General features: G+C 43.4%; 1 protein-coding gene across 1 annotated transcript in view; it reads right to left on the bottom strand.

The window, feature by feature from the left end:
* Positions 1–2089: 2089 nt before the first annotated feature.
* The window catches only part of ppp1r37 (protein phosphatase 1, regulatory subunit 37), a 35915-nt gene continuing 11486 nt past the window's right edge, over positions 2090–26518 (bottom strand). Inside the window, exons 2-13 of the mRNA XM_086164684.1 lie at positions 19652–19749; positions 15200–15245; positions 14960–15060; positions 12545–12664; positions 11474–11624; positions 11021–11176; positions 10673–10785; positions 7972–8113; positions 7725–7891; positions 5600–7157; positions 5430–5515; positions 2090–4697 (exon numbers count right to left, since the gene is read on the bottom strand). Coding sequence (XP_086020810.1) covers positions 5439–5515; positions 5600–7157; positions 7725–7891; positions 7972–8113; positions 10673–10785; positions 11021–11176; positions 11474–11624; positions 12545–12664; positions 14960–15060; positions 15200–15245; positions 19652–19749 — 2729 coding nt within the window. The 3' untranslated portion in view covers positions 2090–4697; positions 5430–5438. The remainder of the gene's footprint in view (positions 4698–5429; positions 5516–5599; positions 7158–7724; positions 7892–7971; positions 8114–10672; positions 10786–11020; positions 11177–11473; positions 11625–12544; positions 12665–14959; positions 15061–15199; positions 15246–19651; positions 19750–26518) is intronic.

Raw genomic sequence — 26518 nt, 5'->3', positions numbered from 1 at the left:
CTGCCGGCTTTTTAAAATGTTCTTTTTTTTTTTCCTGAATTTTTGAATCCAGATCCAATGATTGGTTGGATTTTCTGAATGAAAGATGACTGCCGACGGACATATTTTGAATAAAGTCCCGTTGTCGGTGTAAAAGGGCAGAGCTGTGTGTTACAGTGATGCAGTGTAGTTTCAGTCAAATAGGAGCAGAAAAAAAGCCATCCCATCCCAGCTTCACACACACAAACTTACACACTCCATTCGTAATATTATGGATCCAGCGATGATGTCACCTTTAGAAAGTAGAGTTTTGAAAAATATCTGCACCCCAAAAAATGCTTCGAAAAGAAAATATGATTTATTTTAAATATGTGTATCACCATATGTGTACACATATCTCTGGTAGGCATTCGAGGAAGCGAAACGTCAAACGTCATGCATGTGAGAATAAGTGTTTTGTGTTATATGTAAAATAAATCATCTTTTGTTTTTGGAGCTTTTTTCGCTGTGCGGATTTTTTCAAAACTACTAAGTCGAACTTTTTTTTTAATCCAGGACCAGCGGATGGACAGCGGATGAGTGTGTGTGCTTTTCTTTTCTAAACCTTTTAAAAGCAGAAAATAATAGAACCTATCAGGCAACCTATTTCCTAGATTTGTCCCTACAAGTAAAGATGGAGATCATGTGACCCAAATGACTCAAAACCAATACAAACAGATGAAACAGGATAAAGATGGATTAAAAAATACAGATAATTTGGTCACGACTTGATCCTTCTTATTCAACATCTCCATGGTTAAGATTGTGCAGTATCTGAAATATCTTCTCGGGGATGAAGATCATGAGTCACAGGCCGGACCCGCCACCCAATTTCCAGCCTCCAATGAAAAAGGAAATTCCAGCGACTCCTTACCTCTGTCGGAGGAAATTGAGGAGTCTGTTGGCGGCGTCCGTGCATCTGAGGTGAAACATCGGGTAAACAAAGGTGAAAGACTTCTTTTGCCGTTGGCTCCAACAGGTGCTTCTTTGAAAAAGAAACAAACTGGCAGATTTATTACCAGAGTAGAAGGATTTACATATGTTCACATTTCTACTTGAGAAATTATGTCCAAAGTACCTGTCTACAGTCGTGCATGGCACAAAAACAAAACATTTCCTGACACTAAGTAAACAAAAAACGCACAGCAGATTAGAACATTTACAAAAAAAAAATTAGCAGAATAGCATATCATACAGAAGTGTATCTGCATATGTTCATAATACCCTATCTTTATATCACTTGTAAATTATCGAACTAATACATCATGTAAATATTGTTAACTGATCCAGTATATTTGCACTAGTTTGCACTTGTTTGATGATGAACTGCCTCCCGTTGCCTTGCACTCGTACTTGTGTCATGACATTAAAGCTGAATAATGATAATAATAATAATACATGGGATTTTTATAGCGCTTTTCATGACACTCAAAGACGCTTCACAAGTAAAAAAAAAAAAAAAAAAAAAAAAAAAAAAAAAAAATCTATGAATCTATGCTAATCTGATCTAAACATCAATGCAGGAACTAAAAAGAAAGAACAAGCAAAATGGGACCGAAAAACAATCAGGACCTTTTGTTTCTGAACCCTCAAATCCCCTTTTACATTTCCCCATTTTCTTTCTTTTACATTTAGCTCGTGAGCTACAATCCAGGAGCTCAAACACTCCGGGATGCAAACGGCATTTATTGATCTTTCAGCTTCCGGAAGAGGAGCTGCGTTCGGGGAAAGGAATTTCAGAAACTGGGTACATTCGGTGAGATAGACCACGGAATCCTGAGCTTACGATCTACTGAATGAATTCTAGAGATGGATATCTTGTGTTAACGGGGGGATTTGGTGAGTCTAAGTACACGGTGCGCTCATCGCATTTTCCTCCTTTAGTTTTGATCCCCAAAAAATATTCGGGCTGAAACCCGTCTGGCGTAACAGACACTTGACGGGAAAAATAAAACCACCAACGAAACATTTCTTGAGTACCAGATGTATTTGGGTAAAGGAATAGAAACAAGGGAACGCGCAATGGTTCTGCACCTTCTATCCGATTTATGAAAGAGCGAATACTCCCATGCGTAGTGTACTTTTTATTTATTTTCGCTTCCGTCAAACAAGAACAAAACTGTTTTCGAAAGAAAACACCTCGTAAAAATGCAGGCCAGGGTCTGAAAAATCCCAACTGTCCGCCAGGCGGCGCTCGTAAGACGATTGTAAGTGAAATACTTTCAAATGGGAAACGCAGTGAACGGCGACAGCGGGGAGAAAACAGGAGCGCAGCGAAAAATGCACCATATTCAAAACAATTTAAATGTCTTGTTGATTCTTTTCAGAGTAAGGATAGCAGCCCCGTAGGCCCCGAAACCAAATGTACTCTTCTTTGAATAACTGTGGCTTCCCTCCCTGCCTCAGGCGGTGACATGAAGGCATGTCATCGATGAGGCGACGGCTCGCGGTACAAATGGGTTTCCTCCCGCGGTCACGAGATTCACAGTTTAGGTTGACTGGGGGCTTCACACTGTCCAAAGTGTTTGGATGTGGGTTTCCAACATTGAAAATGAAAAAAAAAACAACATATCTCATCATCATTGCAATCACATTGACTGGGAATTAATTGTTCCTTTTTTTTTTTAGGTGATTTTAAATCACATGAAGGATGAAAAGTCCACCTCTGACACAGTCTTTCTTTGTTCACACACCGCATCACCTGCTTTCCTCAATTTAAAATTTCTCCGGCAATTTCATGCGAAATTCATGGGGCGAATTCAGAAATCAAACCTGTTCCCTGATCTTGAGACCCCAGTAATTCCATTTAGACGTTTTATTAGTCATTACATGCATTTTATTTGAGAGGAACAAATTTGCCATACATGTCTTTGTGATTACCAGCACATTTCAGTTAAGTTAACAAATCATTATTAAAAATTTCTAAAAATTAAAGCATTACAAACAGTGGGGGGCAACACAGCAATGTTGATTTCAAGTCACAGAAACCAGGCGGAGTGAATCGGGAGCAGGACGGTTGGAATGCTGCTCATTTCGAGGAGAGAGAGTGAGAGAGAGAGAGAGAGAGAGGGGGATAGAAAGATGGAGAGAGAGAGAGAGAGAGAGCCTGGATCTTAAACTTTGGCCGAAAAATCCGGTGTTTGCAGTGTTTTCAGACTGATTTCGACGTTCGGCGAGGTGAAGTCGGATGTGTGGCGCCCTCTTCTGGCCACACGAGAAGCGTTACAGTAAAACTGACTGAGAAACTGGTTCGCCGCTTCCCTGTTTGCTTTTCGTAGCTGCACCCCGACTGGTGCAGAAGTCAACCACTCAATTAAATTTAACTTTCCGCTCAACAACACCCCCCCCCCCCCCGGAAAAAAAAACAACTAAATATTTGCTCTAGATGAAATATACATCAAAAGAGAAGGGTAATCTTTAAAGGCAAATGAAGATAAAATTAAAAGTAGGGTGGGGGTGGGGGGGGGGATGGCGAGGGGAAAAAAAAAAAAAAAAAAAAATCAAAAAAAGGCTCATATAACTATAATAAATATAATACAATAAATGATTTCTCCAAAGGTGCGAAAGGAAACGAAGACTCGAGTGTGAAGCGTGTCGAAGGCAACGTGACTGCGAGGCGGGGCGGAAGACCGGGAGACGGGAGGTCCAGAGCGGCGGCGAGGCGTGGAGGTGTGGAGGGGCGACGAAGAGAGGGAAACCAGAGGGGAGATGTTTTGCTCCTGGACAATCGCAGAAGTTCAGAAGTTGAGGGGTTTTCCTTCTTTTGGGGGGGGGGGGGCAGAACCTGTAGTTTCAAATGTTGAACCCGGGACAGAATGACAGCTGCTCCACATCGAGTTAGAGGAGAACGACCCAAATGGAGGGAGGATGGCTGATTCCTGAGGGGCCGAAGTGAGCAGAGGACTCGAGAACCCACGAAGGAGGAGAGGTTGGTGGTGGTGATGATGGGGTCGCTTCAGCAGAGGTCCGCGTTTTGCTTTTTAAAATGGGAGAGGAGAACGAACGCGCACGCACGCACAAAAAATCAACATTTCCGGAACGTCTCGGGTTCCGTAGACACAGAAAAAAAACACCTACAGCCACCCGCGTCCACCTCGCGTGAAGACAGCAGTTCGGCTCCGCGGCTCCCCGGGAGATTCCGGCGTTCCGCGGACGCGCTGGCGAACCGCCCGTCACAACTTTTCAGTTGCGTCTTCTCGTTGAGAAGCACTTCCTCGACCCGAGCGGCGAGAACCAGACTGCGGAGCGGTGAGAAAGGTCTGTCTTTGGTTAGCGTTTCAGCCTCCCCACCCATCGTCTTGCTCACAGGTGTGTGTGTGTGTGTGTGTGTGTGGGTGGACTGCAGGTTGTCAGAATGTAGTTATAAATGGTTGACTTTGTGTCTTTTGTCCCCCCCCCCCTCCTTCTCACACTCTACGTGCATGTGTGTGTTTCAGTGGTCGATGTAGTGTGGATGTAACGCGCCACAGCCGAGCTCCGCGAGTGGGATTTTTACACCGGCGGGTCTCGTCCGTTATTTCCTTCAGAGCTCCGGCTGCGACAGCGGGTCTTCTGTCTTTTGCAAAACCGTTGTTTTGGTAGTCGAGTCAAAGAAATGACAAACGTTTGCACGGAAGGGGAGCCAGTGATGCGGTCGAGCCAAACTATCCGAGTACTGATTTCTTCCGTCCTTGCGGTCCCTGCGGAGGAAGAGACAAGACGGTGAAATTGGGAAGAAACCGATCGTCGGCCCCGAGAAGCGACTCGAAAACAAATCCGACGCTCGGGCGGCGGCCGGATATTTAGAAGAAAACAAAAACAACTGGATCGATACCGAACTTCGGCGAGTCAATCGAAGGCCGAAAAGGACACAAAATGATCCAATATGTTCAAAATAATAAGCAAGCCCCATCCATACCGGCCATTTCAAATATCAAAGAACGGCTTAAACATTAGTAGTCGTGAAAAGAAAATGAAATGTTAAGAGTAATTTACTCTTGTGAGAGGTTTTGGAAAGCGGTCTACTTTCAGCAGCAGCCATTGTCACGTCCTCCCTAATATATTTCACTCACGCTTACTCAAATCTATTATTCATTTTTCCTGCATTGGATCGGGTTCATTCAAGCAAATTGGTTTTGTATCTTCTTTCTCTATCCTGCTCTCAAACCTGCTTTTTATGCAGCCGATGCGACTCATGATGAGGATGAATCCAAGTCCCGTTGTTTATGTTATTAAATCACAATTTGCTTCCACCAGAGTAAGAAATGCAGTTTTGTGTTTCTCTTTGACGCACCACACCGAGTGAGGTGAAGGACTCGGATGTCATTTGACGGTTCAAAGATACAAAGGTTCAAAGTGCATGTTGTTTTTCTCTTCGCGTTCCGAGTCCGGCCGGAGTTTTAGATTTCGCGAGCGCAGAAGCTGAGGTTCACCTCGCAAACTCATGATGCGTCCCTTCCCGTCTCCAAACTGGCTTCTAGTAGCAGCTCCTCCAGGTCTTGCGTGCAGCTGACGCTCACTACAACCGCAAAGACAGGCAGAATTAGTCCATCTGACAGTGTTACTGGCTACATTCTGAGCTTGATAAACGTCAGCGGCTCACCGTGTTCCATCACACAGCTGCCGGGTTTGGGGCTCTCAGGGTCAAGCAGGTGGAGAGAGAACTCGGGCTTCAGGCCGTTGGGCAGAACCGAACCCACCGCTTCTCCTTCCGCATCCACCAGAGCCTCGGCCAGACTCTCGCCCTCCGAGTTTAAACCGGCGTCTCCCGCCGCTTCGGAATCCACCGAGGCCGAGTCGGGGCTCCTCCGGGCTTCTCCCGCCTGAGAATTTGGTTCCTGCGTTTCTGCTCGGCTGGCAGATTGTGCCGGGTCGTCGGTCGGCGCCGAGATGGCGGCCGGCGGCTCCTCACCGTCTGACTCCAGAGCTGCCTCTTTTTCCTCCATCTCAGTTAAAGTCACGCTGGGCTGTTGGTGTTTAGATGAAGTCGCCGGCTCCTCGCGCTCCGGAGGCGCTTCCTGTTCCCTCTGCGTTTGGTTCAGGGACCGGCTCTCCTCTGAGGTGGACGCCGGCTCGCTTTGTAGCTGTTCCAGAGCGGACGCTGACGGACCCCTCCGTTCACACGACCCTTCCGTGCCACCCGTTGTAACCGCCGGCCTCTTTGCGTCGCGCTCCTCTTCCTCCGCCCGTCGGGGTTCTCGAGTGCTCTCTTTTGCTTCAGAATTTAAAGGCAAAGGTGGTGCTTGTAGACTTGGGTCTGCAACTCTCTGGTCTAAAGTGCTCACCGTGACATTCTCTGCGGGCCGACCCGGAGACTCGGGCTCCGGCGGGTGGACCCGCGTCGTACGAAGTGCGGCCGCCGAGTCCGTCGAAGGAGAATCGTCGGCCAGTTTACAGTCACTGGATGCGGCGGGCGGACCCTCCGCCGGGTTCTCCTGGGTTTGCGGAGCTGGTGTTTTTTGAGATGCGGGTGTCGGCGGCGGCTCCGCTGTTAGTTGGTTTGCGTTGGAGGGCTTCGTTGAAGTCTCTGTCACCGCGGGTAAACTTTTCTGAAGTTGTAGTAGCTGCTGCTGCTCAGGGGGGCTCTCCACGCGAGTCACCATGAAGATCTTGTGACCCCTCCCCGGACTGGAGACCGATATACATCGACCTGGGGAAGGAGGCGTGCCGGGAGGAACCGGGGACTCCGTGACCGTGATGCCTGAGAGGACGGCGGGGGAAGCAGACGGGGACGTGGGCGAGGCACTGGAGGGCGACCTTGGCTGGGTCTGAGCAGCAGTCTGGTTTGGAAGAGAGTTTGACGCGGAGGAGGTCTTCGTCACCACCTCCTCTTCCTCCTCGTCCTCGGTGTCGGAGTCGGAGTCCAGGATCGTCGGAGGAACGCCGGCCTCGGGGCTCGCCTCCGATCGGCCGTCCGCCGGCTCTCGGTTTACTGCAGATTCTCCTTCTCCCGCCTCTTTGTCCTCTTGGTTCGCGCGCTCCTTTGACGAGGCCTCTTCGTCTTCCGCGGTTCCGTCCTCGGTGGCAATCTCCGCCATGGACGCAGACTGCCTCATCTTCTGCTCGGTTTCTTCCTTCTCCTTGGCCAGGATGAAGTTCCTCTTGCAGCCGTTCTGGATCTTGGCAAGCAGTGCACGCTGGGTATCGATGAAGCTCTTCACCTGCGGGCAAAAATGTCCTGATTCAACTGTCCATTATCACCTCATCGACAGGCCGCGTGGCCTAATGGATAATACGTCTGACTTCGGATCAGAATGAGAGAATGAGAACAACTTTATTTATCCCGAAGGAAATTGTCGTGCCAGAGTTTCAAGCAAAAACATAACAGTAATAGATAATAGTAGGAAGGAGGAAGAATAAGATGAGATATAAATTGTCTTAACTGTTTTACGGTCTTAACTACAAAGATTTGAAGATTCCCTGTGGCTGAGGAAAGAGGAATTAAAAAGTCTGATAGCCTCAGGTAGGAAAGACCTCCTGTGGCGTTCAGTGGAGCTCCTTGGTAGCTTGGAAGACAGTCGCGGTCGCGGTGCGATATTTTTTGTTGTTCACTCTGCTGCCTATATATTTGTGAATATCATTTGCTACTTTTTAACTGCCTCTGAATTTATATTTATACCCATATTTATTGATGCTGTAACAGAATTTCCCCTATGGGGATCAATAAAGTATAGCTTATCTTACGACTAACACCGGAATCCTTCCTTCAAAACTTCCCCCATGCTTACGCTCTCTTTCTTTGGTTCTCGGTCCAGGTCGAGACGCAGCAGCGACGTGTTGACTTTCAGGGCGAGCGACAGAGCCATCAGTCCGCCCGTCTTGATCTCGTTCTCTCTCAGGTCCAGACGCAGCAGCCTGGGGCTCTCGGCGATGAATTCGGCCACGGCCACGGCTCCTGCGGAAAAAACACGGTCAGAAATAACCCCCCCCCCGATTCGCCCGGAGCGAAACGGAGACGTAGGCGCCGGATCCCACCTTCACAAGACAGCTTGGTGGAGGCCAGGCCCAGTCTGAGCACGGAGCGGTTGGTGATGAGCCCGTCTTTCAGCCTGTGAACGCCCTCATTACCCACAGAGTTATGGCCCAGATTCAAAGTCTCCAGACTCTGGGTGCAAGGCTGAGGAAAAAACAACAGAATAACAGAAACAGATGCGTTGAGGTCTTCTCAAAATGTGTATTACACACACAGACACACAAAGTCCCAGTTTGGGGGAATAAGCTCAAACTTTTAAAGTCACATTTTCTTCCGAAGTAAATTTAATTAAAGATATAAAAGATCAGCTAATGTTACTTGCGCGATTTGATTTTCATTGTTTGTGTCCTTAAGTCTTGATTTGTACGTTTTCTTCTCTCTCGCGCCGGCCTAATTTTATTCATGAACAAAAATATGTATCTCACGCAGTAATTCTGTTTTCTGCTGGTCTGCAAACTCTAAATAGACTCTCCTTCTCGTCTTGCCGGCTACAGTTAATTAGTGACTGAGCTGATAAGAATGATTTAGCGAGAGCTGTGGTGATAAGGATCTTTCCACTTAACATCCTTGTCAGGACGGCGAGCTGCTTGTGTAAACCTGCCACTGAGTTCAGGCTTGTTTATGATAGCCGGAGACCATAAATGTACACGGTTTAAAAATGTGACAGAATCCACAGCTCTCTGCTTCTTCTCTTCCTCCATTCACTGCTGTTAGATGGCAGTTAGAAATTCCTTTTTTTATCAATTCCTGCTCTTTTTTTGTACAGTAAATACTCATGTTTCTAAACATAATTCAATTCCTTTTGTGCATTATTTGCAGATCTCAAATAAATTCCTTTGCTCTGTTGACTGAAACTCATGTTCACTTACTTTTTTAATAAAGCACTCACCATTCTAAAATATTATTAAGATAACATTTTGCTACAGATTTATTTTTTTTCATTTCCTGATCTTCAACACATGGAGATGTTGGAGGACTTAAGTAAACATAACAATCAAGTATTAATAATTAAAACAATGGTTATGAGTTACTCTTGGGAAGGGATAAAATGAGAGCTAAAATATTTTTATAATCTTTAATAACAGTTCAAATCTGTTACGTAAATAAATGAAAGTAAAATTTTCTGGTTAAATGTGACACTTCAAAATTTTTGTTTGTCAGCGACGGATCCAATACTTTAGTGTCATGTGGTGATAAGGGGGATATAAATGACGCTGAATGCTGTGTTTGAAACGTTTGAAGAGGAAAACCAGGTCAGTTCAGGTCACAAGGATGACACTTGAATGATTCAGCCGTGCCTAAATATAAGTCCGAAATGAGGATGTATTTGAGATGGTAACGTGCAGATATCGTGATGGGTCTGTGACAGAAGTGAAACTGGTGAATTTCGTCTGGGGATTGAAGAATTTGTGATGTCAAAGAAAGTCGCCACGAGGGAAACAGCGCGACACTGAGATCACAAATGGTCAGCCCTGTTCACGAGGACAGACTCAAACAATCTTTTATACTAATTGGAAACCAACCGGCTGCAGACACACAACTCTCAGGTGAACACAAACAGATCAGGAGTCGGTCTCTCGGTTGCTCAAATGCAAATATGGCTCACATTCTATATAAAGTAATTGCAAAGTGATTATCCTTTTTTTTGTTTTCAACAGGGTTTAATGACTTCTATGAGTTTAATGACTAGAGAACAAGAGGTGTTTCACTGGTGAAGGTGAGAAATCATGCGTAAACTGCATTAAAATGACATCTTTACAGAGAATAAAATACAGCCTAACACTTCCACAGCAATGGAAAGTGACAGAAGGGATTTTTTTTTATTTTGCATATTTCTATCTTATCATGAAATTCTAGTTCATGGTCTTGTCTCATGACAGATATTGATATGTTTCCGTCTGAGGGGGTCTGTTACATTTTCTCACATCTACAGTAGTACTATGATAGACAGTGCTCTGTAAATATATTTGCTATCGATATTATTATTGAGTAGACGTGTGCAGGAATTGATTAAACAAATCTTAATAAAATCCAATTTGGTGTGATTTGATCTGTAAAACAAAGACGGCTGGGACGTCAAATCATTTGAACTTTGACAGCGCCAGTTGAAAGAGTGGTTCTACATTCTGCCAGTTGGAAAAACATTTACCGCAAGAGCAGAATATTCACAGCGGTGGATGTTGAAGTACTTTGGCCCTGAACATCCGGAGCGGAGAAAAAAAAAATGTAGGTGAAGTCTAGATCCGGTCCTACACATACCTGAACTTGTATAACCCCAATTCTAGCATTTATTTATAAATCTCAAGAAAGCTACAATTCTTACCACTTCGTTTATTTAAATGTACATTTGATGTTATTTATATTAGGTCGGAGTCTGGCTGCTGAAGCTGTAATTTCAACCAACCTGCAAGTTCTACCACCTGACTCAACCGGACAGTGTTGTTACACTAAACAACCAACTGCCTTGTTTATATTAACAGTCTTGTACGTTCAAATGAGCATGTAATTGATTTTTCGGGGGCTCTAATGGAAATCGTACATCTATTTGTTATTTAAATAAATGTAAAAAAAAAAAAGTTTTTCCAGGGCCCGTGGGAACCCTGACACAAACTCTTAAACAGCAAAACAGAGCTACTTCCTCTTGCTCTCTGGCCAGCATTGTTTTGTGTGTGTGTGTGTGTGTGTGTGTGTGTGTGTGTTTACCAGCGCAGCAGCGAGGTAGCCCATGCCGTTGTGTGTGAGCTGGTTGTTCCAGAGCACCAATGTGACAAGGCCTTTCCTCTGTTCTTTCAGCCCTTCACACACGTAGGCCAAACCTGTCCGTACGACACACACCGACAAAGGCGAGGTCACTCGTATGAAACGCTTAGACGACAATTTAAACATTTTGAGGCTTGAATCTCTGGTGCTGCTCGGGCCGATAACACGTGAAAAAATATCTAATTGCAGACGTTAGCGAGGGAGACCAGTAGATCTGCAAAAAACCCTCAAACACATATGAGTTACGACTTTAAAAGTCAGTTTCGACCGTGGTTCGTAACTTTGACGTACCGGAATCCAAGATGTTGTTATTGCGCAGATCCAGTATTTGGATGTTGTAGTTGAACTTTAGCAAGTTCCCGAGCTGGGCAGAATCCTGCAAGCCGTTGAGCTTGTTATCCGCTAGGTACAACTCCCGCAGATTCATGTTCATCTTCAGCGCCGTCGCTGGGCAAAAACATGAGGGTTGAGGGAAAAAAAAAAAAAAAAAAAAAGGGGTTTTGGGGGGAAAAAAGGGTGATTATAGAGAGGAGGCAAAGGAAATAAATGTTATATAAAAGAGGATAAAGACTTAAACAGATGAGAAGGGTAGAAACAGAAGGTGTCAGCCATGCATGTCCTTTGAAACCCATTACGCCTCTGGCGCTGTGTGTGTGTGTGTGTGTGTGTGTGTGTTTGTGAGTACGAGTGTGTGTGTGTGTGTGTGTGTGTGTGTGTGTGTGTGTGTGTGTGTGTGTGTCTTACCCAGCAACATGAGCGGTCTACCAGACAGGCCAGCGTTCTCCAGGTGGAGAACCGCAAGGCTGCCGCTGATCCTGAGAGCTCGAGCCACAAAGGGAGCCGTGTGGTCCAGCAGAGGAGTGTTTCGTGCATCCAGATACTGCAGAGAACTCGTCTGAGTGGGGGGGGGGGAAGCATTACAAGCAATTACCAACACAAAAAAAATATGATATCTGGTTTGAGCACACACAGGTGCCTTTGTGAAAGAGAGCCTGCCTAATATAGGGTCTCGTCTCAGGGGTGAAAGGACTTGCAGTGATATATACTGGATTTAATTAGCTGCCACTTCAATGATATAACACTCGTGACGAATAAGACTTTCTCGTCTTGATGAGTATTTTAACAACGCGGTATTGATTATTACAACATTTTTATGAAGCAGCTCTTTGGATAATAAAAGAGAGGCCAAAATTCTAAAAAGTCAGTCGACTCTTTTCGAGGCCATTCGTGTACTTTCGATCGGATCAGTGACGCGGACGGCGCTAATATGAGTCATGAGCAGACATATCAGTCACGATCCAGTGCTTTGCTTTATCTTGTGCACATATAATAAGAATAAGAAAAACAAACAAAAAAAAGAGACACATGTCTGAAGTGGTCTTAAGTACACAATCCGGCATTTGACAGGCTGTGAAAAGTAAAGAAAATTAGACGATCTAGCAGCTGTACAAATTCATTTGTCCCAGATATATTTCTTGACAGGTAATACATGGATGTGTTTGTTCAGCAACCCTCTTGTATTTTAAACAGTAACCGGCGACGACTGATCGCCCCGGAGCGATAGGCTCGTCCTCCCTCCGTGCAACAAAGTCAGAACAGAAGAGGAGAAAACCCCCGAGTTCAAGCCGTCGCAATTTGAGATCCAATTTCACGTTTTCTGACCAAAACAAATTGTTTGACACGGCATAAAATCCACTGTTCTGACTTTTGCCTGAAAAGATCTCATGCTGCTCAGGCTTAGCACAACCACTGTGGGGGAAATCTTGATTTTCTCAGACTTTGTCGACCAGTGTAGCAGGGTGGACGATCTCTCACCTTTCTCATCATGTGAGCGGCGGCCTGCCACCCCCGCGTGCCGATGTGCTTGTTGAATGAGATGTTGAGATGGGTGGCTGACTCATAATACTCTATCATGTCGAACAGAGCCGAAGCCCCCTGGAAAGCAAAGACAGGAGGCCGCGTCGTTTCAGATTCAAGCCTACAATTTCACACTTTTGTGGCAGCAGTGAAGACGTCACAGGGATGCTCCATAGAATTGCTGGTATTTAATGGGATTAACAGAAAGTCAGAATAGGCGCTGAAATATGAGGGTTTGGAAACACAAAGCGGCAAAGGAAACGTTCCTCGGTGGTGCGGACCAGTCTGACCCGATGACAATCATACATAAAAAATCAATATATCTTAAAAGTGTGGTTGTCTTGATGTGTTGAATTACTTATTTCTTTTTAATCCTCTATTATAACATGCAGCCTGCTGGGCAGACGCTCCGTGTTTTCCAACTGTTATTTTCATCAGGGATACTGAAACCGGACTGGCTAGTTATGTTTTGGGTGAGCTTCTTATTGCGCTGCCTGAACTTATCAGCCGCAATTATTTGCAGCTGACAGAACAGAAGAGTCATGAAATGTTGGTTGTATGGATTCCATTTATGTCAAACAAAATATTAGTTGTCTGTGAAATCTGAATAATCCGAGGACTATCTGATCGTAAAAATACTGAATGCATCAAAATAACAGGACAAAGAAATCTTGTTTGCTCCAAAACACAGTGTGGACTGTTCTCCACAGTCACGCAATGCAGAATAAAGTGCACTAGTGAAGCATGACAATTTGGTCGCGTCAATGTTGTGAGGCCTGGAATCCATGAGGCTGAATGACCTGCACATTAACTGCTATGGCCCTTAACGCCTGTGTTGGCTTTGCTTCGGAGATTGGTTTCTGGAGGGTTACGAGCGGTTTCAAATCACAAATCACAAATTTCCTTTTTCACCAAGGGTGAAGAAGAGCAACAAAATAGGAGACTGCTGCACAGTCTGTCTTGTGTGGAAGAGAAGCCTCATCCACGTTGCTAGAAGTCAATGCTATGCACGCTTGTTCCTATAGATCGATTGTTTAAGCCAATCTTCTCATATTATCTCTAATGAGACAACGGTAATGATTTCGGGCTTTGTCAAATCAGGTTCTAAGTGTCCCCTACAATGCTGTAAGAGATAAACCTATCTTCTGGCATCCAATCTTGGTTCCTTTTTTGAAATCCAATAGTGTTTCGGATACATTCATTACCTTGAGGCGGCTGTCACTGTGTCTGCACAGACTGCGACATATTGATTTTCTACTTTGTTAACTACAGAGCCCATTCACAAGTTAGACAGCTCTCTCTCTCTCTCACTCTCTCTCCCTCACTCACACATTAATGACTGATGAATCATTAAACAACAGTTAATGTTGCTGTTTTAGAAAAGCATTTACTGCACCCGGCGACTTGAGCGTCAATATAGCTTTGCATCAGCTTTGTTCATCTGCCTCCTTGATGCGGTGAAAACAGAAACATAAGTGGAAACATCCCAAAGACTATTTGTGTTTTGCAGCGACTTTATGAGGCCTGCAAAGCTGACAGAATGAGGGAAAGGGGCCCATGTTTGTGTGTGTGTGTGTGTGTGTGTGTGTGTGTGTGTGTGTGTGTGCGCAATGAGAGAGCAGAGGTACGTGTGAAAATTTAAAGAGAGCCCCCCCAAATGTAGAGGGACTGAGAATGATAAGAGGGCTGGTCTTACATGTGGCTTTTTACTTACTGAGCGCATTTTACTGAGCTTTGGTCAGATGTTCACACCTGCCATTAAAACATTAGCCACAGGTGATCTCGTAACAAACGTGAGGTCCCATTACAACGGATCCCTCCTCCCTGCAATTTAACGCGTGCATCCCTTTCATTCACTGCAGAACTGGTTGTGTGACTTGCGTGAGATCATGGCAGGGAACAGGGCAAAGGGCACGAAACCTTCCAGGATTTAGACATGTTTGTATATTATATTTACAAAACAGTCTCAGCTTTTTCAAATGATGACTATGCAACCAAAAAAAAAAAAGGCGGGGAAGGGAAACACTGAGCACGGGACTTTGGAAGGAGCAGAAAGAAGAGCTGGTCTCTGTATGATGAAGTGCCTTAAGCCTTCTGCAGTTTGACAGAGTATTTTGAATGCTGAGTGGCAGGAAGTGGTCGGGGCCTACGTCCCTAATTGTGTTTACCCATGTGGATGCCTGGTGTAATCAGAAAACCCATGACAAACACTCCACATCCTGGCTTCGCAATAAAAATGTAATAAAGGATTAGTGTGTGACTCAAAGCAGAAAGCAGCAGTGAGGCGGGGTGACTGTAACAGGTGGGAAATAAGGGCGGAGAAAAGCGACGCTAAGAAGAGAAGGACTGATTTTTGAAGCCGTGTCCTCTTACGTCTTCGTCCAGGTTGGTCTGTTCCAGATCGATTACTTTAAACTGGACTCTCTTCAAAATCTCTTCCAGGGACTCACATGCTTTGTAGTCTAACTTTTCACCTGAAAAAAATGTAACATAAAATGTACATAAAAATCAGACTAATCCACGCACCATTTTGTTGTAAGTCTAATATGTGACATAAATCTTCAGATAAAATCTCCGAGCCACCTTTGTGCCTTGAAGGCTTTCGGTTCTTACCTTTTAGGTGAAGGCATTCATTCCGCTGAGTGAGGTCTTTCAATTCCTGCAGCGAAACAAATAAAGCTAAGTAAGAAATACGTTTTAGTGCAGAATTTCACAAAGGAGACTATATGGTTCTCCTTCTGATGCACAGTCAGCATTTCTTGTAAATAATTTTTCCATTTTTCAGAAGGCAGTTAAATTAAAAAAAAAAAACAACAACTGCAAAAACACACTCCTATTGAAATCAGATATAAACTTCAACTGCAGAATAAAAAGGTAGGATTTGCTTTCCAAGCACAACTGTAGTGTTTTCTAACAGTATGTGCCAGGTTGTATCTTTCAGGTGGTTCCAGCTGAGAAGACTATTAGAATGCCACGGGTGCCAGATTTTAAGAAAAATACAGCATTTCCGAAAACGCTACTTTGTAAATGTGATATTTACATTCAAACATCGAGCGTACTCTGTGCACCGGACCATCAGAGAACGGCTGCGCAGCTTTAATTGTGCTCGACGTGAATATCATGTATTTCGGTGGTAAAGTTTGCTGCTGGCGTACTGCAGATAAAAAGGTACTGCACCTCCTGTCCGGGTGAAATGCCCATACACCCACACAAGCGTTCGACGTGCTGCCCATGAAACTATGTCCCAGCAAATCCCTTTCGCTGGTTCACTGACCGTCCCATTCAGCATGAACTCCATCACCTCTGCCCTCATGCCACACTTATCTGTGTGCGTATGAACGTGCTAATGCTGGTGTAGCTGAACTTGGGGATTTATGGCCGTCTGCGTAACTCAATGCATCCCATTTAGGTCTGTTTCAAAGGAGATCATCTCACATAAGAAAGCTGAACTGACAGTGATGTGAAAAAGAAAAAGAGAAGCCATTATTGGAAAGCAAATGAATAAATAAACAAACAATCCCACTAAGATGTGATACGTGGTCAATTTGGAAAAACTCAAGAAAGTCCTTCGGCCCCAATAACGGTGGTCATGGTGTGAACACAAGCGTGCACATGTTGGCTAATTTTAAAGCAATTCCACAAGTGCATACAGTTATATACAACTGAGTGAATGAAACACATTTACACGACATAATCTTTTAAGCTGTTGAAAAATCCGAATGAGATGGTATTTAGAAACGACAAAATAGGCCTTAAAGCATCCTCCCTGCTGAAAATGCTGGAAAACGAACTCTGCACACCTGCTGCTACATTCACAGACATGGGGCGATAAATATTCAGACTGATTATTTTTATTACAATATTGCGCATGGACGATTTGAGCGCTGGTTTTCTTCAGCAAAAATCTGGAGCAGTAGATAAAGTGGGATGTACGGCAATTCATTTTCCCCTGACTTTCATTTTCTTTGCTGTAAAGCTTCGGCAGTAACATGGAGCTTTGTTTCAGCGGGATGTGGAGTACATGATTAATTGGGCAAAAGTTAGAGAATAGGTTGTTTATCACGCTTGCTAGTAAAACGGAAAACAGCTGATTTAAATAATAAACTAGAAAACAGTTTGACCAGGATCCAACGCAAGTGTAAAAAATAACTTTGAGCATCTATGAAAATATGGGGAAATGGTCTTTATTAGAATAGAATATTCCTTTCATTGTCCCACGGTGGGGAAATTTCAACGACTCACAGCAGAAAGTGGACTGTTTTCTCAACAGCTGCATGAATGAACAGTTTTTATATCAACGGGCCGTGGGTGAAACCCACTTTTCTATTGAGTTAAAAGCTCGAGAGTAAGGAGACGAGATCCTGAAGGAAAGGATGCAGCGGTGCTCCAATACTGCAATGCCATTGAATAGCGTAGCTCTAGGTCAAGATGCTTTCTGGAGCGTCGAGCTGGATGTGAAACATCTCACAACACAAAGATGTCCCAAAAAGATGTGGACACAGCATCCTCGAGGGAATAAATAACATGAGCAAACATGATGTGGTACAAATGTGGATAAAAATTGCAGACACATGTCCATCATAAGATTTAAACTCTCTGTCAGAAACATTGAAATGAAGGCTTCAAATGAAAAAGAAAACACTAGATTTATCTCGTGCGTCCATTATTTCTTAAACGCCAGTGGATTCTTGATATTATAGAAGAGCATGATTAAATTATCATGAGATGACTATGAAATGCACAATAACAAGAGAAATATATCGGGGCAAAAAAGGATTACGCCAGTATTTTTCAGCTCCACAGAGAGAAACCTCAATTCATCCTCTGTACGCTGCTCATAGGTTTCAGCGTAGATTCCCAAATATCAAATTTGAACATCCCAGTCCATGAACTATGATGCTGCGCACACGGCTTCTGCACGACACCACCAACCCTGCAAGCCAAAATGTCTGCGCTTTTGTTTCAACCCTGGAGGAGCAGATAGGTGACGTGTGCAACATGAGCAAATGTTGATGAACACGGGAGGCTCTTTCTCCAAATACACCAAGCCAGTATTTAGACAGCGCACTATGAGAAAGCAAGCAAGCACAGAACGTATCACAAATGCGCTCTGGCTTCCCTGGAATTTTCAACAGGGGGGGAAAAAAAAAAAAAAAAAAAGGACACAGGGCTTTTGAGTGGCCCTGTCTGACGACTCCAGTGGCACACATAACTGAGCAGGTATTTAACATGCTGCTATTAAGAATGCCCTTTTTAAAAGTAGGGAGAAATACAAACAGGTGGGCCAACATGAACATAACCTTTAGGAACCCTGGCATTCCGCAAAATGTACAGAGCTGCTGGTGTTAATAAAGGCCTCATTTAAGCTGAAAGTGAAAAAAAAAAAAAAAAGTATATGACTGACCTCCATTACCTAACTCCCTCTCACAGGCCGAAACATTTGGTCTGAGTGACTTGTTTATATGGCCGGTTACTGCAGGGATGACTAAGCAGAAATGAGAAGGAGCTGTAATGGACTAAGAGACTTCAGTAGAGGGGGATAGAGAGGGGACGGGCACCGCAAACATGCACACTGACAAAAAAGGAGCGATATTAAGGATAAAGGTGGACTGCTGCAAAGAGGGGGAAAGAAAAAGCAATATGTGGTGGGGAAGGAGGGGACAGGTGGGACATCCTCATGACAGAAACCAGTCCCCACTCAGTGGAAATACACCGAGGCCTAATGAAGCCCTAAGCACCAGCTTAGCAGACTGATGTGCACTTCCACAAGTAGCTGTGACGTTAACCCTCTCTTAGCTGACCAGGCCTGCGGGGATTTCTTTTCTGAGTGGAAACTCTCCCGGTTGATACTAAAAATAGGCAACGCCGGGTTTGACCTCGTTGTCTGCTGGATGATAAACAAAGAACTGTGACAAACACTTACAACAAACCTAATTGGAACAAAACAAGAGAGACCAATCCATGTGGTCAAGGCTCTATGAATGGCTTTGTGAAAAATCAGCTGTATATGTGACTAGTTCAGTGATCGCTAGACAGCAGTGAAAGGTACAAGGCTGCGGGAAATAGAATTACAAAACTACCCTGAGCCCCCCGCCTCCCTCACCTCCCCCACCTCCCCCTCGGATTTGAGAAACTGCCTTTACAGAGGGATTACTGGACACATGACTGCTCTGGCTCACCCACAGAAGAAGGCAGGGGAAAAAAAAAAAAAAAAGAGATGAAACTCTCATCTGCTTACCGGGAGAAGCAAAAGCAAGGCCTTTTGCTTTTTCCCTCTCTTGATTTCGAGGGTCATCTATTCCAATTCAGCTCAAAGGTTTGATCATTTTGCAGAAAATTCAGTCTGTCTTTCACAATTTCTAGCGAAAAAGTAAACGCAAACCTGCCAATTCCTTTATGAAGGAAGTTCTTGTGTGATTCTCGTGACGGAGTGTTATCAAGAGGGTGTGAGACGGTGATGTAAGTAGAGCTGTGAACGAGGCATTTTTAGTCATCGCGGCATAAATTTAAATCTGTGTGGACGCTTCAGCGAGTCAAAATAGCAGTTTTCATACAAGCGAGCAACACTCAACAGCTCACATAAATTTCAAGTTTGGGATGTCATTAACAAACAGTGACATTGTTGTGCGCTCAGTTTCTCATTGGAGGCGAGGGAAGCTATCCGCTTAAGTCCAGGGAGTTTTTCGGAAATGTTGCGGACCCGCTTCGCAGCTTTAGCAATAACGCAGACAACGGGGAATTCACACGGACAACATCAGATGGAGGGATCCAATGAATGAGCAAGAATTCGTCAGACAGAGGCTGCGGTCGTGTTCCAATGCAAGTGGGAAGTAGAGCGGTGACTCATCCATTATAATTTTCTTATACCGTGTTGAAATGTCAGTGTTTCCTGTCTTGATGAACCGAATGTATTTATGTCCCAAAGCCAGACAGTAAATAGTCGAAGTGGCAAAGCGGTGGAAGAGAGGCCGAGGGCAGACACGGAAACCTGTATCTCAGGACTGATAACTGTTGTTGTGACTTTGTGAGACTGGGCTTGTATGACGGTGTTGAGCAGCATCTCACCTGTATCTGTTTGAGCACTTTTGGTATTGGTTTACAATTCAGCTTCTGACAGGCCTGTTTGTAGGATGAGAGGATCTCGTCCACGGTCACATTCTGAGCTGAAAAATAGGAAAACACAGAACACTCAAAGATGCTGAATGTTTATTCGCTAGTGGCACAACATATTCAAATTCTTCAAATACAGGTTACAAGTTTCATGATGTTTTTTATTTTTGCAATAATCAAAAACGATTTCAAGTAGAAATAATCTCAAAGTGCTGAAATTGACCTTAAATCCACTCGACGCCTCTGGTGGAACAAAAAGATGAGACGGTGTTTGAAATTCATAGCTTGCACCTTGGCTAGGGAGCCAAAAACACAACCCTGGTCTGCAGCAACAGCCAATTAATTTTCACACAAAAAGTCATACACATTCTCTTGAAAGGTCACCATGGCAACAGATGAATGGAATATGAAACACTGGTAGCAGCCAGCAATTGCGCACATAAAAGTATGAGCAGGGAAAAATAATTTTTGCATCATCAGTTAATAGTTCCTGAATATTAGTGTTTTTCAAATGGGAAAACATTGTGGGTTATGAACTTAATTTCCCATTCATCTTCCCGTGTGACCCATGAGAAGCCGGTGATTACTAGCAGACAGTCTAGAGAAAAATATCTATTTAAACTGGTTATCTGCTTCGTCAGGAGAAGACAGTATTAGTTTTTATTCTACGTTGGTTTTAGTGGCTGACTGCAGTGTGACTGTCACTGAACAATGGAAGGAAGGGATTGTCAACTATTAGTAAATATTTAAGAGAATTCCTCTGTTCTCTTGGGTAGTTTAAAAAAAACAGGCATAAAAGGGCCACTGTCTCGTGACTAAATCAAACTTTTCAGTGTAGCTGCTTTAGAAAAGCAGCTCTCACGTTTAGTTAGCGAAGCCTCCTTCTGCCGCATACAGATGGCAGCCATACTAGTGTCTGTGTTGGCTGAGCAAATTGAGTAACATCTGGGAAACCCCGCCTTCAAGGAAAACATCGTGCCGATTTCTATGAAAATGATGTTTGAGATTGCTTGGATGTCGGATAAGGTGGCGAGGGGTCTATTAATAAATGTACGTGTCTCTCCTGTAGGCCCAGTCTAGCCCGTGCTGTCAAATCATTAGATTAACCAATACCTGTATGCTTTGTGTGTTCAGCAGTTCACTTGTGGGCCAATCGCTTACGACATTGTAGTGCCAGTGCAACAGTCGTGTTGGGATAGCTCAACGATCCAAAATTAACAAAAGCAGGCAGCTCTGAATGGCAGATTCAAAACATGCACCAATCTGCCCGGACCCTAATGCCGCTCGATGGCCCTGGGTAGCCTGTTAGCCCTGAGAGCGATCAGCTAAGTCACATCCAAGACTGGACCACTTCAGGAAAAGTTCCCTTTCTATATGACTCCCTTTGTGTGTCTGCCTTCAGGAGCAGTGTCTTGACAGAGAGGACCAGACATTGTAACCCCTTTCAGAGCTGCCCTTATGAAGTCAGCAAAAAGACGGTATTGTTCTCGGTGAGAGTGTGAGTGTTTGTGTGTGTGTGTGTGTGTGTGTGTGTATCAGCCACTGCTGCTTTATCAGACGATAGCAGGGGCTAACTCCAGTCAGATGACTGGGCAACATTCAAACCCACTGTTCTGGCTGAGAGACTGCTGAGAGATGAAGAGAGACACTTTAGCAGAAAAAATTAACTGAAAGAAAGAATGGGATAAAAAAGAAAAAAAAAAAAAAGTACATTCAGACACAAGACAGAAATATCACATCAAAACAAGCAGTTTGATGTACTGATGCACTGAAACGTCTGACAAAAAACAGGAGATTATATAACCGAATTGAATAAGACAATGTTTGCTGCTAGGGGCATAACCATACCTAAATATCTTCTGCTGTAATAACAGAGTGCTGCCCAAACACACAGACCTGCTGTTTGTGTGAGAATATGCTGCAGTCAGCATTTGGCATTTTCACGCCAAGGTGAAACTGTGTCCACACCTCACTCCTCATTCACCTTCATCTCCTCTCCCTTCGGTTTCCCAACGAAAAAAAAAATTAAAACCCTCATCTGCCCACACGAGAGATAGAGAGAGAGTACTAGACTGAAAAGTATCAATATGGTGTATAAAATAATACAACCTTTGTCCTTCACATAGAAATTCAGGGTCACAATGATGAATAAACTCTACACCGATTGTGAGACAACATTTCCAGGATCTGCATTAATTACTTTGTTTTTGGCAACTCACCAGCAGGGAAATGACTTCTGGACAGTACGGCGCAATAGCATGCAGTTTTTTAACCCCAGTATGAAACTTGTGTTGATATAATGAGAATCAATCATTAACAAAAAGGAACACGAGCAAACAAAAGAGTATATATTACAAATCAAAGACGAAACTTCTCTGTAAAAATCAAAAAATAGTCTAAAGCTAATGTGAACGGCAGAGTTATCCTCAAATGTTTGATTTGCACTGCGTGGAAAACAAACAAACAAAAAAACATTTTGAATGAAGGTCTTTTCAAATTGATTTTGGGCTTGTTGACCTATGATCAACTCATCTGAAAGCACAAGTGAAAACACCGATGCCGTTATCCCCTCAAATACTCATGCAGACTTTGATTTCAGGGCCACGGTGTATTCATTTGATGCGCCTCTCCATACACTGAGAGCGTAACCATTAAAATGAGGAGGGGAGAAAGAAAAGCAGCTGAAAGAAAAAAGCTGCATTTTCACACAATGTCAAATGGACAGGATTTTTTAGATGAATCATTTGCTAAGATAACATCAAAAGTAGAAGAAACAACGTGATCAAAGGCCGACTGAATAACAAGCACAGAAACACATACCCACGCAACCGAGTCGATGATACTCATGACGCTGGATATAGAGCCCTCACTGTTCGCAGTGGGTCTTTGATGGGAGCTTACTTCTACCCTAGCTGTGCGCTTCTAACTAGTTTTTTCACTATAATTACCGCAGTACGATGAAACCAATGACCACATGAAGCAATACACTGCTGTTAAAAACAGAAGGGCCTACGTTTGTAACAAGACAGTCTCTCATTAGCGGCTGAAGCTCTCCTATAAAGATATGTGCATTAAATGCAAAAGAAATGTACCCCACGACTTCTGACATGCTTACTTATGTCTCACCGGGGCGAGAAGCACCTCTCAGCCTTGTTGTAGCTACGCAATCGCGTAAAAACACGTTTAACAACAAATCCAAAAAACTGAGTCACCAAATTATGGATGTTCCTTATCGTAAACAGGCCGGTTTTAGTGGCAAAACCCTGTTGCTGCCAGTTAAAATGGATATGCCTGTCCGTGCATATCGTTTACACACTCAGCAATTATGAGCCGCAAACAGACAGTGACACGGCTGCTAAAATTCGAACCCATCAGTGCCAGACGGTCACAAAAAGACACACAGTATGGGGCTCACAAACTTTAGCTTGTTCTTTTCAACAAATGTAAGAAAAAAAAAAAGGCAAATATTTGACTTTTGCTTGCAGCGCTCTTGAAAAAATTTCTTTCAAATAAGTTGTTGACAATTCACAGCTTGTTAACAAATCAGTAACGCAAAACTAAATTTCAACTTGCAGGCTGCTATAAATAAGCCTTGTGCATCTGCAGATAGATATTAGAGGTTCATATGATTATTTTGATTTCATTCTCTCGGCTTACGGCAACGATCACTGGTGCCATGCAGATCTCAGGGCAAAATCCATTAGATTTATTTTCAAGACAACACGCTAATCGGAATTAAGAGTACACATACTCTTTTCAAACTCCAAAAAGAAAAGTTTTGAATGTGGCCACTACAAATCCTTAATTGTAGCACATTCTCAAAGAACAATACATTCGAATCATAAATCCTAAATGCTGATAGACCACAATGATCACTGTCATCTGATTCCAATATTGACATGGCCAGAGGTTCAGTTTGTGTGACACAAAAATTAATGCAGACTACAGATGTGAGCAAAATGCTACCAGTGCTTTTAGTTTGCAGCCTTGTAAATTTGCACAGTACAGTGTGTGCATTCCAGTGAACACTATGTCCTTGGAAAAGCTGCTGTTGAGCAAGTGTGTGTGAGTAAACACTTCCTGAGGGATAGTGGGGTTTTGGTGGCGGGAGGTGGAGGTAGCCCCATATATAACACACAACAAACAAACAAGCCAGTCTATGTGGCTTAAAGCAAAACTTTGGCTGCAGGGATAACAATAAATAATCATTATAAAACTCAATTGTATAGAAAGCTTGTAAAAAGCTGAGGTTGAACAACTCAGCAAAACCTCAATCAACAGTGTGGATCTGACAGTAATAAACTGTAGCCGGAGAGCCAGGAAAATGGGGTACAGAGCGAAAAAAAAGAAAAAGGAACACAAAGCACAGAAACTGTCAATAACAGTGATAAATCATAGGCGAGGATCCGGCTCGACAGAACCATTGAGATTATAGTTATGATTCTGCAAGCTACGCCTGTTTTATCGCACTCCTTCTGTGCTGCTGGTACATGTACAGTACAGAGGGAGTGGCCGAGGTGGGGTGAGCAGGGGGTGGGGGGGGGGGGTCTCCTCCAAATATCTTTGAAAACCAAGTTTAGGGCTGTTAGAGAAGTCTTAGCCTTAAAAAAGGGTTCATGTACACTGACTGAAATGTCTTAGAACGCAGACATTTGGTGGAACATTTAGCCGTTAGGATCTGTCCTTACATGATAATCAAAATTTTGTGTAACTTGACAGATGTTTAAGTCTAAAGCTATATACTGTCCTGCGTTTAAAGAAAAATAGGTGCACAAATCAATTAAACAAATTATTTGCGCATAAAGAGAAGTTCTTCATGGATTGAACCGTGCACTCTAACATCATTAGCTCATAAAAACTGTGGAGAAAAAAGTTATTGACTCAACCTCCAGCTTATGTGTATCTGTAAAAGCATTTTAATGTATGTCCTGCGACATACTCAAACTGTATGTGCGATACTTGTCACTATACTATTAGTGTCAATTTAATTACTATTGAATATAGTAGAAGGGTTTCCTGACTAATACAGGCACCTAGTCAGCAGTGGTTCATTCAGTTAGATAGATCTCTGAAAATCTGAGAAATAGACTTCCCTTGGAAAGTCACCACATATTGACAATCTATATAAATACAATGTGCTTTCTTTCCCAAGTAAAAAATGCAAATGAACACAGGGGTGAATGCAACCAAACTTGAATCAGAGACTTGATTGATCCCCCAGGGGCAGGTTGCTTAAATCTGCCGCTCTCAAGGAAATGCAAGGCACTGTGGGGCACTTGAGTATTTCCGGGAGGTAAATGATGCATCGCGTACGGTCCAATTTTTGAGTGTAACCCTGAACCGAACTTCCTCATGAAAGCAGTTAATGCAGGGATATTATCTCGACACATCTCGCTAAATTTCGGCCGATTTCTGAATTTGTTATTTTTCTGATGCAAACTTTCTTTAAGAGATTTAAGGTTGAAATGGTCTATGAGAAATCAATGGAGTCATAACACTTTTTCTTGCCTGCTTCAAAACACCATCTGTTGGACCGTAGCCCCGAGCAGAAAAAGAGAGGGCAGCAGGGGAAGTGTACCTGCCATAAATTATAAATCAATAATTTCAGCAGAGCAACTGGCAGAGAAACCAACGTGTGGGCACATGTTGAGTGAAGCCAAATTGTAGTACATCTGAACTTTCCAGATAATTTATTTTTGGACAAAAAATTAAGTTGGTGTAACAGTAACTCAAATGGCCCATTGCATAACCGGACATTAAAATGGCCACGTAAAAACAGAAATGATATATTGTTATAATAAGTTGCAATAATAACTGCAAATTAGGAGGAGTCAGGAACCAAACATCTGGGCGTCCGATCGATTTATTGTTTTACATAGGGAACACGCAACTTTGGGCTATCAATTTGGTTTCTCAAAAACGTCAGCTGCAGTGGCAAACACTTTTAGGTTCACAGCAAATCTTCATTTTGTTAGCAGAGATAGTATATTCAAGAGGGCTGAATCCTCTCACGTACACAACCAGCAACATGCATGGGTCTTTTTAAAATAGGTTTCACCAGCTGACCCGTATATTCATTTGAAATGAGTACAAAGAAATGCTACTTTCAATTCTATGAAATACACAGTATCCATATTTTTTCAACTCTCTTTCTCTTATCAGGCACTTCAAAATGCAAAATAATAAAAAGCAGTGGCCAAAAATGTAATTTCTTCTTTATTTCTTTAAAACTGGCCTCTGCCACCACCCACAAAAGGTCTGAAAGGATCGACCTACGTAATGTCCAAGGTGCAAATGTGGGTTTGAATACCCGACTCTGTTACTTTTGCAAGTCTTGCTGGTGCACGAATACTGGTTACGCATCCACCACTGCAAGCTGTAAAACGAGACGACACCGGGGTTGTTAATTTGCAACTCGACTTTTTACGTCTCTAATTTAAGAGGCTGTTTGTCGATAAGTAAAATCTGCATTGGCTTAACTGATTAAAGAGCGAGGGAAAAATGGAAAAAAAAAAAAACCAACCAAACAAACAAACAAAAAAAAAAACGCATATAAAGCCTGCAGATACATGCAAGACACTGGCGTGTGTTAACAGGAGGAGGATGTTGAACTTTGGATTTCTACATTGCTCTAATACTGCAAATTCCTGTCGGTGAGGATATCGATGACAATGTTCACTTTGGAAAAGGATACAAAGATTGGACCAAAGTCCAAGTTCAAAAGTTGAAAATTCCAGTCCTTTAATTGAATTAATGACACCAACAGAACCATGTGGTACCAAAGCATGAACTGTGGCACCAACTCATTGGGGCCTGTAAATA

The sequence above is a fragment of the Fistularia commersonii genome, chromosome 18 (assembly GCF_037954325.1).
Source record: "Fistularia commersonii isolate RoL2024-O1a breed Wild chromosome 18, RoL_Fcom_v1.0, whole genome shotgun sequence".
Lineage (NCBI taxonomy): Eukaryota > Metazoa > Chordata > Actinopteri > Syngnathiformes > Fistulariidae > Fistularia > Fistularia commersonii.
Note: the sequence above shows the minus strand (reverse complement) of the source record. Positions and strands in the feature narration are given on the sequence as shown.